The sequence below is a fragment of the Lissotriton helveticus genome, chromosome 5_1, assembly GCF_964261635.1.
Source record: "Lissotriton helveticus chromosome 5_1, aLisHel1.1, whole genome shotgun sequence".
NCBI classification, from domain to species: domain Eukaryota; kingdom Metazoa; phylum Chordata; class Amphibia; order Caudata; family Salamandridae; genus Lissotriton; species Lissotriton helveticus.
This window is the reverse complement of record NC_136065.1, coordinates 72,643,743-72,656,675: the sequence shown is the minus strand read 5'-3', so window position 1 is coordinate 72,656,675 and position 12,933 is coordinate 72,643,743. Positions and strand designations below refer to the sequence as shown.

The 12,933-nt window shown below is 46.8% G+C and overlaps 1 protein-coding gene across 2 annotated transcripts in view; it reads right to left on the bottom strand.

The window, feature by feature from the left end:
• Nucleotides 1-6,267: 6,267 nt before the first annotated feature.
• Nucleotides 6,268-12,933, bottom strand: part of LOC144752966 (uncharacterized) — a 29,636-nt gene continuing 22,970 nt past the window's right edge. For both annotated transcript variants that reach the window (XR_013594158.1, XM_078640774.1), the window contains exons 2-3: nucleotides 9,244-9,514; nucleotides 6,268-8,523 (exon numbers count right to left, since the gene is read on the bottom strand). Coding sequence is in view for 1 of the 2 variants with exons in the window: in XM_078640774.1 (XP_078496900.1) it covers nucleotides 8,396-8,523; nucleotides 9,244-9,514 (399 nt within the window). In the remaining variant the exon portion in view is untranslated. The remainder of the gene's footprint in view (nucleotides 8,524-9,243; nucleotides 9,515-12,933) is intronic.

Below are 12,933 nucleotides of genomic sequence, written 5' to 3'. Positions count from 1 at the left end.
ACTATAGGCTTGTTTACCCCCAATTGCGGGCTGTGCTGATTCGTCTGTATAGATTTTACATCCGTAATGTTCTAGAGGTAGAATCTCGGTCGGCAGAGGACATTCGTATTCGTATTGTAGGAATTCTTGTGTCTTCACGTTAGGGTCAAAGACGTATTCAACGTCTGTCGCAGCAAGAGAGTTAAACCATTGTATCCATCTTGGATGTAAAGCTTTAGCATTGGGAATGCTTGCTTTCGTAACTGCCTCTAAGGCAGGTACAGGTGTAACGATCATTATTCGTTTACCCTGCGCTAGAGCTCTCTCTTTTGCTACTGCAGTTTGAACCGCTGTCAGAATTTTTTCTGTAGAAGTGAATTTCATTTCAGCTTGTGTATACAAGTGTGATTTATATGCTATTGGTACCTTTTCACCTTCATTAAAGGTCAGGTATGTAAATCCTCATCTCCCTGGGATGATTTGTATCACAAGATTGCGCACGTTTTTGCGTGTCTGTAATTTCGTTTTTGCTAACATGTCTGTTTGTACTGAACGCAAAATTTCTGTATGGTTTTGAGTCCAATTTGTTGGTTCGAAATCAGGTTTCATTAGTTCGTAGAGAGGTTTAACCCTTTCTGCGTAATTTAGAACACAAGTTCTTCCAAAATTCAGGAAACCTAGAATTGACTGTAAGTTTTTCAGCGTCTTTGGAGGTTGGAGCAGCGCACATTTCTCTAGAAAGTTTGCTGCCAGGCTTTTGCCTTCACTTGATAACTCATATCCTAAGAATAGGACGTTGAGGTGGGCAATTCTTGATTTCTTAAAATTGAATTTGTACCCTTCAGAAGCGAACCCAAGTATTATGGTGTTCACTCTTTTCAAGTGCACGTCCAAGTCATCATCTGTAAGATAGATGTCATCGACATAAGATAATGCCTCATCATCATACTTTGTAGTAACTCTGTTACTCTAGCTGAAAATAACCCAGGACTATTCTTGAATCCCTGGGGGAGACTGCAACATTGTCGCTGTGTCCCCAAGAGTAAGAAAGCGGTCAAATGCCTGCTTTCAGGTGCAATATATTGACAAAAAAACCATTTGAAATGTCTAATGTGGTTTTATATTTTTTGCGCACGATGTTATTCATCAGTGCAGCACTGTGTGCATTTTGTACTGCAACAGTTTTGCAACAAGAGTTTAAATGTCTGTAGTCCAACACTTGCCGATATGAATTGTCTGGTTTGGAGACAGGAAACTAGGGACTGTTCATAGATGAGGTGCATGTTTCAATCACCCCTTGGTATTCAAGTTGATCTAAGATCTCCCTGACCTGTTTTTTAGCTTCTTGCTTAACTGGATACTGCCTCTGAGCAGTAGGTTCATTTTTTAACTGGATTTTATGGTGAGTAGAATCCTCATCCCATCCTACATGATTTTTATATGATGCTTGAGCCTGAGCTACTGCCCATTTCCTGGCATATGTATATTTTTTATGAATTGGAATGTGATTTGAGAAGGCTGGCATAATTATCTCTTCGCCATGTGGGCACTCCCTGACAAAGTCAGGTGGCCATTCTCGTTCAGCTAGAAGAATATCATAACCCTTGGAAAGCTTATCCCAAAAGAGAGCTTTTATTTTTCTAGGTATGCCCCCCTCCATCCGGAGTGTTATTTCATATAACTTGTGGGGTGTACTAACCCTGGTGTCGGCAGTTTCAACTTGAATGCATTCATTCAAGTCCACTGTCTCCAGATGATCCATCAGGATCTTGCGAGCTATGGTCACTTCTGCTGCGCTGTCTAGCATTGTCTGAGCCCACTCCCCATTCTTGAGTTGTGTCCTCAAGATCCTCGGCATGTCTGATCTTTACACTTGCTACCTTCTTCTTGGTGAATTGACTTTTCTTATTTTTTGGAACGTGCTGTTCTTCTTTGGACTTCACGCGTTCCTCTTTCTGTTCCGATCGTCCTCTCCTCTCGGATTTCTGCGAAGAAGTCTGAAAGGTACGAGAGGAACGAGTAGCAGTATCTTGATATCTATCAGGTTTTCTTAAAGTATCCCTATTTCTTAGGTTATACCTTTTTTCAGAGGGCTCCTCGTTGGGGAGATCTTCCTCTGGACTGAGAACGTTTTTCTTTAGGAAGTGTTTGTTTTTGATATTTTCCCACTTCTTTTTAGGAGTAGTGAGATTATTACTAATAAATACCCTTTCAGGATTTTCAGTTAGCTGTGATTTTAATGGTTTCCCTCCCAAACTATCTCTTCCTAGTTCTTCATATGACTTTTCAATAATTCTTGCAAGCTCATATGGTTGTTGTGCTATATCTGTTTCTTTTAACTTTTGGCGGATTGCCACGGATGCTGATTCACCTTTAATGTTGGCTAATAGTATAGTTGAGACTTGTTTGAAATCTTTCAGTAATTTCATACCTAGATTTAAAGCTGGCTCTGGACCGTACTCATTTTGGATCTGTCTCAGAAAGTCTGGTATCACCACCATGGACGGTACACCATGTGTTTTTGTGTAGATTGAAGCAAAGACTGTTACCCAAGTGTCACAGTCCTCCACATGTGGTGTAATCCCCATAGGTAAACAGATTGTCAGAATCCTGTGTTTCTCATGAGGCGTACTATCAGGAAACTATTTGAGTAATTTTTTGTGCTAACCAGAACGGAATTTGTTCTCGTTTTGCTGGTAGTTTACCAATGACTGACTGTATAGTCTGTGGTGTGATTTTGTTTGTGTTCCCCTGGTGAGGGGTGTGCTGTGGAATCCTTACAGTAGGTTGTACTGTTAAGGTCCGCATGACATATTGTACCAATTGTCTGTGTATTTTGATTAACTGTTTCAGCTGAGCTAACAGTTCTCGACCTGTCATGTTTGCTATGTCAGGATGTGGTGTATAGCTGGCTAGTACCGGCCGTGTAGCTCCTGGTCTACCTAGTGGACCGAGCCTGGTAATGTGATTTTCATGTTTTAGGGCGCCTTTAAACCAGAGCCGATGCTCTTGGTAAGTTAATGGAATTTCAATGTCCTCGTAAGGAACATATTCCTGTGGAGGTTCCTCTACTTTGTAGTAGTGGAACTCGTGTGTTCCTGCATCTGCTGCAGGGAACTGAATCCAGGAATAGAATACCTCTGTCTGCCGATATTCATGTGCCTCTATTACAAAGATTACTTTACCACCTCTCGATGATACCCCATTATTTATGAGTTTGTAAGTTATAGTTTTTCTTACATTTACCGGGAGGATTATAACCTCCGGGTCATGCAGATTTCTGTCATCTATGACTGCTTGTGCTGCTGCTGCAGCTCTTACTCTTTCTCTCTCGTCGTCACTTTCTGACATTTTGTCGGTTGAAAGTTTGCAGAGCAAGTTTCAAGGAAACAAAGATTAGGTGCACAATATTTTGGAACACTGTATCCTTCAACGTTGAAAATACCAAAAACTAATACATAGGATTTTTCTTCCTACTCAGTTTTGGCGGATATTAACCTTTCACCCACTCCAGACGTCTATTGGAGTATTTACGGGAAAAAGGGGTCTGTGTGAAAAGCACGACTGAGTTACTCTAGTATCTGGCGTTAAATTATCGCCTTACCAAACGTTGGGCGCCATGTAGTGTAGTTCCTATATTCCCAATAGGCTCTGCGCATTGGAATAACATATTCTGCAGCTTAGACATAGGACTGAGGTCTACTAGGTCTCTGCCGAATGTATTAGACTTAATTGTGAGTGCCAGCTAGCTCAGAGGTCACTAGAAACTTTCTCAAATTCACAAGAAGGGATTAGTTTCTGACAACCGCATAAACATGACAACTTTTTTTCCCAAGAATAAGAAATCAATCTTTAGAGTCGCGGAAACAATAGATAACTATTTTACTCAGTCAATCGTGCATGCTTCGTTTTACCAGAGGTGCTGAGAAAATAGAGAGACGGGCGTTTTCAATAAAAGTATATATTGAACAGTCTTCTTTCTCAAGCATAAGAAATGTACTGCTACAATAGTAATACTGGTTATAAAGTACAAGGCATATAATACTAACAGTATTTTAAAGTAGTACTGTAAAAGCATGATATGGTTTCTAAGCCATAAATTGCCTTAAAACATATAAAATACATACAGTGTTAAAGATGAAGGCTGAAAAGTACTCAACTGGTGCTTCTAAAATACGCCTACCCCGGTGTACCTAACCCAAGTATAGTACAAGGGAGGAGTAAGTGAGGTGTAGCTTAAGTTTAGTAGTTTCTGCCAAGAATCTGTTCCAAGAATTCTCTAAGGGTCTACTCAGCTCTATACCTTGGTTTTTAGAATGAAGGAGGTCTTGTATCTCTCTCTCAGGACTCGATTTCCCAGATACCCGCAAGGGTAAGCCGGAAACACTGGAGCTGGATTTCTCAGCAGGAGAAAAGACAGAGTCTCTCAGTGCATCAGCTGGAGGGTCGGCTTCCTTCGGCACTTGCTGCTGCAGGGCGTCGGGCAAGTAGTTAGTCGATCTGCTCCCAACCACCGTGTGTTTGTCTGGGCAAATGTAGGTATATTTATACCTTGAAGGTGCAGAGTTTGACGTATGATTGGACTTAATAACGTCACTCAAAGACTCAATTCTTTGAAAACTCCAGGAGTTCTTGGATAAATCAATATTCAAGCAGGGGGAAGTCCCTAGCTGCTGAAGGCGGGTTTTTCCAAGAAATCGTTGTTGATTCTCGGAACTTAGTGGAAGCAGTCATGCCGTATTTGGGCTGCAAGGCTCAGGCCAAATATGGTAATGATTTCTATGCCTATATAAGGATTGGATAATGTATATCTCTATAAGGGGCATGAATCAGGAAAATGTACACTAGGTCCTAGATTCGTTTACAACAATACAACAGATGCACATGCCAATACATCACATTGCAAACACAGCAGGACATCAGGGGGTGTACACCAGGCAAGGACAAAGCAACATACACTCACAGCACTGCATGCATTGCAAGCAGTGTGTCAACACGCAACATACCAGACACACCATGAACCCCCACTACTAATCAGCACAGCACACAGACAACATCACACTCAGGAAGGGAAGCAGTACCTCAGCAAACACACATACAGCTAACCCAACACCCACAGATGCACAAGTCTGGGACACCCAGGTGAAAACAACATCACCAGAGGACTGTGCAGCACAAACAGTTGAACCAGCATATCAGCAACCATGGCTGCAAAACAAGACAAGAACATCACATATAACCAATTGGGAAACTGTCCTGAGTGGCACATTGGTCCTGTGACCAGATCAGCACCATAAAGCATAGTGTAACAAATGAAGTAATGGGGAGGCACACACACTGGCAACCCAAGGGACAGCTGACATGAGAGTGAAGTGGTGTGTACGTCAGTAGTGGACAGGTCAGGAGTGCACCACACAAAAATAAATGGAGTGCAGATTCACAATGTGTAGGCATCAGAGGCAACGATAGGGGATGGTATGACACCCCACATGGCATAAAAAGCCCCAAGTGACAGCAATGCATGAGAAAACACACCCAGAGTGTCAGTGTGACTGTGCATGGCTGCACAGTGAGTACAAACAATATCAAAACATATGGCTGATCAACAAAACAGAACACTGACTTGCCAGTCACACACTCTGCATACTCACAATTGCCACCAACAACAAGTAGGTGTCCCCCAGAAGTGCAAGGATACACCAACACACTGCACAGTGCACAACCTACAACTCCCACATGTGCACCCAATCACAAGCACAGGGCTGACCACAATCCAAATAACAGGCACTCAACTCCTGGGTGACAAATGTGTTCAGTTGACATTGCAGGGGCACACACACATCAACATCACTGACAAAGCCACCCCCTTCGCACTGCACACTTCTTGACCACCCAGGTGCATACATTGAAATTCACCCATGTCACTAGGATGACTGGCCATCACAAGATGAGCATACACCAACACTGCTGTGCACACATCAAGAAAGATCACACAGACAAGATGACCCTGGCCAGCCAGACTGCAAACCTGTGGGTAGAATCCCACTTTGTGCTGGCGGTGCATACAAATATGACATGTGTACAATATAGCTAACCTGACAAAACAGTGAATAGGATAACAGTAGTTCATCACTAACCAACATCATTGCAGCCCCAGGTCCCAGAGTGAAAAACTGAAGTGCCTGTCACCTCTGTAAATCCTGTTGAAGTGGCTTATAGAGCAAGTGTCACAGTAAACCATATCCACACAGAAAACCCTTTATTTAGCAAGGACACTGACAAAGCAGAAACATGAGTAACTGTCTTTATTCACATATCACACAGATAGGCACCAAAGTCGACAACAGCAAGGCCAGTGGCCAGTACAAAGTATATAGTAGTTACATGAGATTCTGCACAGGGAAGGGGTAAACAGCAGTGAACATCAAGGCCAGTGGCCAGTACAAAGTGCAGAATAAGTACATGAGAAGCTGCAGAGGGAAGGGGCACACATCAAGGCCAGTAGCCAGTCCAAGGTGCAGAACAAGTACATGAGAAGCTGCACAGGGAAGGGGCACACATCAAGGCCAGTGGCCAGTCCAAGGTGCTGAGTAAGTACATGAGAAGCTGCACAGGGAAGGGGCACACATCAAGGCAACTGGCCAGTCCAAGGTGCAGAGTAAGTACATGAGAAGCTGCACGGGGAAGGGGCACACATCAAGGCCAGTGACCAGTCCAAGGTGCAGAGTAAGTACATCAGAAGCGGCACAGGGAAGGGGCAAAATCAAGGCCAGTGGCCAGTCTAAGGTGCAGAGTAAGTACATGAGAAGCTGCACAAGGAAGGGGCACACATCAAGGCCAATTGCCAGTCCAAGGTGCAGAGTAAGTACATGAGTTCCTGCACAGGGAAGGGGTAAACCGCAGTGAACATCAAGGCCAGTGGCCAGTACAAAGTGCAGAGTAGGTACATGAGATCCTGCACAGGGAAGGGGCAAACATCAAGGCCAGTGGCTAGTCCAAGGTGCAGAGTAAGTACATGAGATCCTGCACAGGGAATCGGTGACACTGTACCCTACCATGGTCAGCAACACAGTCAGGGGCGTAACAATGGGCAGTCCAGGCACTGCTGTGGGAGAGACAGGTGTGTGAGGGGGACTTCCACTCAGACTTCACTGTCAGTTGCACTGGGAGGTGGCTGAGTGTCGGGCCAGTTGGAGGTCTGGACCGGGAGAGAGAGGCCCAGCTGAGGTAGAGGTCTCAGTGGCAATGGAAGCCGGAGGGATGCTTGGACCGGGTGGTGTGGTGGCATGTGGAGGTGGAGTCATGCTACCCTCAGATACAGTGTGGGTGGCAGAATGTAGAGGGGTGCCTTTCTACTTCTTGGGGATTAGGAATGGCTTCCCTGTCTTGGTAGGAGTGGTAAGTGGGGCAGGCACAACATGCACACTCTCCACCAAAGCTGCATCAGGCACAGCCGGTGGCCCTCCCTCTGGGAACATGCTGGATCCAGCAGTGCGTTTGGCCTTGCCTTGCCTCTGCACCTCCATCCTCTGTTTATCAGGTGTACCCCCTACAGTGGCCTCCTTTCCCTGCTTCACAGGGCTCTTGATGGGAGTTGATGTTGTGGGTGAATTACCTTTGGAGCTCTTTTTATGTGTACTCTTAGTAGGCACCAGCTTCTCAGCGGGCACGGCAACTGTCTGCTTGTCTTTGCGAGATGCTTTTTGGACAGGAGAGTCCTTGGCTGGGGATGCCTCTGAGGCATGTGAGCCTGAGGCCTGCTTCTTGGCTTTATGGCCCTGGGTGTCTCCTGAAGGACTTTTGCCTTTGCGCTCTGGGGTGGCTTTGGTTTTCAGTGAGGATAGTGTCTGTGCCCTGGACCGCTTGGGCTGCTGCTGTTTTGTGCTGCGTGTGCTGTATCTTGCCCTTGAGGACTGTGGTGTGTGGTCACTATCCTCAGATGTAACTACTGGCAGGGGGTGGTCAAAGGGACTGGAGCTGGACTCTGAGATTGTGCCAGTTGAATGGCGCCGTCACTGCGGAGGACAAAGACTGGACAGTTAGGTGTAGCCCATCCACGTCTTAATGAATGCCCTCCATGAAAGCAACAACCTGTGCCAATTTTTTGTTGTGGTCGTGGAAGGCATTGATGAGAGTTGTCTGTCCCACACACTGCTGGTGCAAAAGGTCCACAGACTCAGCACTGATGGCAGCAGGGGGGACAAGGGCAGGATCAGTGGTGCCTGGGGTGAAGGACACTCTTCCCTTCTTACTGGTGTGAACATGGGCAGCACTAGTGGAAATAGGTGGGAGGGTGGGCACTGGACCACGTGTGGTGGAAGAGGAGGCAGAGTCCCTGTTCCCTGTGCCCGCCAACATAGATGCGTCACCGCTGGTGTCAGATGACATTGAGGTTGGTGTCTCTGGCTGTGATTCCTCAAGCAAGACTTCTGTCCCCCTCCGAGGCGCTGGTCACGTCTGTGTCACTGTGCTCATGTGTAGCAGTCGTGCTTGTTGCCTCACCACTGGTGTCCATCCCCTGTCCTTCCGTGCCCCCGGGAGATGCTGCAAGACATAGATACGTAGGATCAGTTCAGTGGCATCAACACAACCATCATATGCAAGCAATGCACTAAACAAGATGATGATATCCCCAAGTTGCACACCACCCTGTGCAGTAACAATGTGCAACCTCAATTCAAATTTTGATTTTGCGTGTCATCATTCAAACGTCGCATAAGTGAGCCATGTGATGACTACACAGCCAAATAGCCTGCTGGTGGCTCCATTTAACCACACACAAATCCCTCTGAGCACACCTAGGGCCCTGAGGGGGGCAAAGATTTACCCCAAAACATGTTGCCACTGTCACATCTGGAGGGAGCAGAAGTGGACAACACAGATACAGACTCCAACAAAGCAGTCCACAATGGACATGAGCTCATGCCATCCACCAGGTCGTTCTTTGGGGCACAACTACAGTTGCATGTTGGTGTCAGATGTGTAGTCCTCACAAATCTGACGTAAGGCAATCCATACATTGAGGAACGCATACTCAGATGATGCACACTGCTATTTCCTTCCATGGGATGTTCCTGACTACCCCAATGCAGGCAATGCCAGAAGGCCACGACTCAGAATGCAATGTTAAGGGCCATTACTCAAATGACATGAGAAAGTCCAGGTAGGGAAAATGCATGCCAACATCACAGAAACCAGTGCTGGCCCAGGCTTGGAACACATGCAGCCACTCACAACCAAAGTCACCCTTCCCAGAATACTCACCCCCAGTTTGCTGCTGATGCTCCTTCGAACTTGCATCCAGCTCAGGCTGTGTCACAGCTAAAATGCGGTCAATCAGTGGTGTCATGCTCCTGCGCGCCAACCTGCTAGTCCAAGGGAGCAGCCCCAGTGTCATCTCTGCTACGTTCTTGCTCATCCGGCAGATGTCATCCCACCTCTTGTGACAGTGTGTGTGTTGTCGGTTGAAGACACCCAGAGCCTGCACCTTGCGTGCAATGGCCCGCCACACAGCATTACACTGGTGGACTTTGAGCTGCAGGCATGGGAGACAAGAGGGGGAAAAATCAGTGACAGTGTTCTGTACCACTATTTCTCAGTACAGGTGCATGATACTAACTCAGCCCCACTTCACAGACATGTCTAGCTGAGACAATACTGCATCTCATATGGCACATTTGCATGGGAGAATCGTATGAAAAATGCATGCAGGCATGAGGGTGAACACAGTACCTGGCCATCTCAGACACATGCAGGATGCCAGCATAGAAAGTCTTGTGTAGGCTGCCCACATCTATTATCCAGTCTAAGGGTGAGCAAGACATACATCACATTTCAATATATGTATTGGGGCTGACTCACTGTGTCCAACACTGCACAGCCAACAACGTCCTATCCCTGTGAATGGCTCACTGTGTCATGGAGCTCACATCGAGGGACATGATCTTACAATCCCACGCCCTTATGACAGGGCCTGTGGAGTGCACTCTACAGGGCTGAGATGGGTCTTTGACAGAGAGTCCAGCAAACCACACACATGTTACACTCTGTACATTCAGTGATGTGTCCTAGTCAGATTGGGCAGTGACTGTGCAGGCCAGGTGGGATCACACTGTGGTCCAACGTGGGGAATCAAAAATGTCAGATCAAGGGACAAAATGAGAGTGGAAACAGTGCCTACACATGCCAGTCAGTACACATGCTGGTGTAAATGGAAGGGACTGTGCACAAAAGTACGACAATCTGCTGTGTCATAGGTGAATGACCGCCAGGAGTGTCACCCTCTGGTAATAAAGTTCTGAGCATAGTGCTGAGCCATGGCTGATGCAAATTTTGAGTCAGACACAATTCCATCACTACCCTCTCGCCGTAAACGCTTGCTAAGGCCACAGATGAGCATATGAAGGACATCAGGGACCCCACATCCATACACACAAGCAATTACTGTCCTGACTCCAGCATTACCTACTTGCTGCGTCACTGTATGGTTGACAAGACAATACATGTTCCTCCAATCTTAATGTACAGGTAGGAAAACGTGTGAAATAGGTTACACACCCCTATCCCCTGGAGAAAGCATTAGTTTACCGCGATTGCAGTCCCCATGGGCATGGGCCAAGGCGGTGACACACCGCAGGGGCCTGGCGTTCGCTACCGCAGTTGGGCATTTTTCAATTTGATCCAATGACCAGCTGCGCAGTGATGGAGCACGCCTAATGTGATTTTCAAAATTGCATTATCTACCATGATTGTGGTCCCCATTGGCTGTGAGGGCATGTGCCATGGCGGTGACACACCGCAGGGGCCAGGCGCTCGCTAACGTGGTCGTCTATTTTTCAATTGCATCCATTGACCAGCGGCGTGGTGGCAGAGCACGCCTACCACAATTTTCAAAATTGCATTAGTCTACTGCGATTGTGGTTCCCATTGGCTGTAAGGACATGGGCCATGGCGCCAGGCGCTCACTACCTCGGTCATGCATTTTTCAATTGTATCCAATGACCAGCTGCGCGGTGGTGAAGCACCCATACCGCGATTTTCAAAATTGCATTAGCCTACCGCAATTGCGGTTCCTATTGGCTGTAAGGGCATGGGCCATGGTGGTGACACACCACAGTGGCCAGGTGGTCGCAATTGCGATTTGTTTCAACACATTGCTATGAATGACCGTGATTTGGGTGGCGGAGCATGCCAACCGCCATTTGACCATACTCACATCACAATCTTTACCGCAATTGTGTTTTGGGCATTGGCAGTGACACACCGCATTGGCCAGGTGGTTGCTACCGCGATTTGCATGCCATACATTGCTATGAATGACCGTGATTTGGGTGGCGGAGCATGCCAACCACGATTTGACCATGTGTATATGCCTATCACTACCGCAATTGTGTTTTGGGCATTGGCTGTGACACACTGCAGTGGCCAGGCTTTCGCTACCGCGGAATGGCTGCAATGCATTTGAGCCAGTGACCTTTGGGTGTCAGATCACCTTGACAGCACCTATGGACATGTTTTGCAGTGTGAATGGCCTGGTCTCAACAGTGCACATTGACACACGATTCATGGCACAAGATTGTGCACTCAATGCCAAAGTAACCTTAACCCCACTGCTGACTACACATGCCATGTTGTTGAATATGATTAGAAACATTGGCATGTACTCCCTCACATGTAACCTGTGAGTATGCTGGGCATGTACCCATAACATTGTTGTGATGGACTCTCACATGGGTGCACATGTCAATGTGTGAGAGTGCTGAGCAACTCACAGTGATGAATGTCTGACTTCACAATGTGCAGATTTGACTGTCTACTTTTCTTGGATCATGCACATACTTGTTAATCAACGCAGTTTTGGGTCATTGTGTGGTTGATGTGTGTCCTGTGTGACTTACGCAAGAAGGTGTGGCAGGTACAGCAGCTAGGTAGGAGACAGTAGTTTGGCAGTTTACAACATATGCTGTAGGTACTACTCTCAGGGTTGCCGATGCAAGATGTGGCCATATACCTTTGTACATTCACATATTTGGAAATTGTTTGTGAGGTACTAGCTGTGTGAAAAGTGGACAGGTGTACGGATGGTGTAGCTAAGGGTGTCCCTACATGTAAGTTGTGCCATAATCTGAACTGTGATGCTAGTCATTGTTTGTGCTGTGTTGTGTTGTGGATTGCTTTGACATGTGTCCGCTTTCATCTCACCTAGGAGGAGACCAAATGTGCATTGTCCCTTCAAAGTGCTGGCAGATATGGAGGATGAGGAGGTCATACGGAAATTTCGTCTGGATCTAGACACACTCCAAGACCTATGTGCTATGTTGGAGCCCCACCTGTAGCCTTGCAGGACATACCTGGGTGCTTTCACACCAACGTCTAAGCTGATGGCGGCCCTGCATTTTTTTGCTTCTGGATCTTTCCAGGACACGGTGACCAGCGCAGGTGGGATGTCGCAACCTATGTTCAGCATGGGGCTACGTGATGTTGTGTCCACTAGACAATGATCTACAAAGACAGTTATATCCATTTCCCCAGGAGGCATGAGTTGGCGGCTGTGAAGGGAGATTCCTATGCACTTGGGCACATCCCCAATCTTGTTGGTGCCATTGACTGTACAAATGTTGGCCTGGTTCCACCACAGGCATGTGAGCACATCTACAGGAATAGGAAGCATTTCCATTCCATCAATGTGCAAGTGGTGTGCCAGGCGGATATGATCATCTCTCACGTATGTGCCAAATTCCCAGGCTCAGCCCATGACTCGTACATCATGTGTAACAGGAGTGTGCCCCAACTGATGGATAATCTGCTTCCCGAGCATGCATGGATTGTGGGTGAGTACGAAGAGTCCGCTAGTGTGCTGTGTGTGTGACATGCTGTCCTCTGCCACAGTTACATTACAAGGTTGCTCTGTGTATCTCACACCTAGGTTGATTCAGCATATCCCAACCGTCCTTG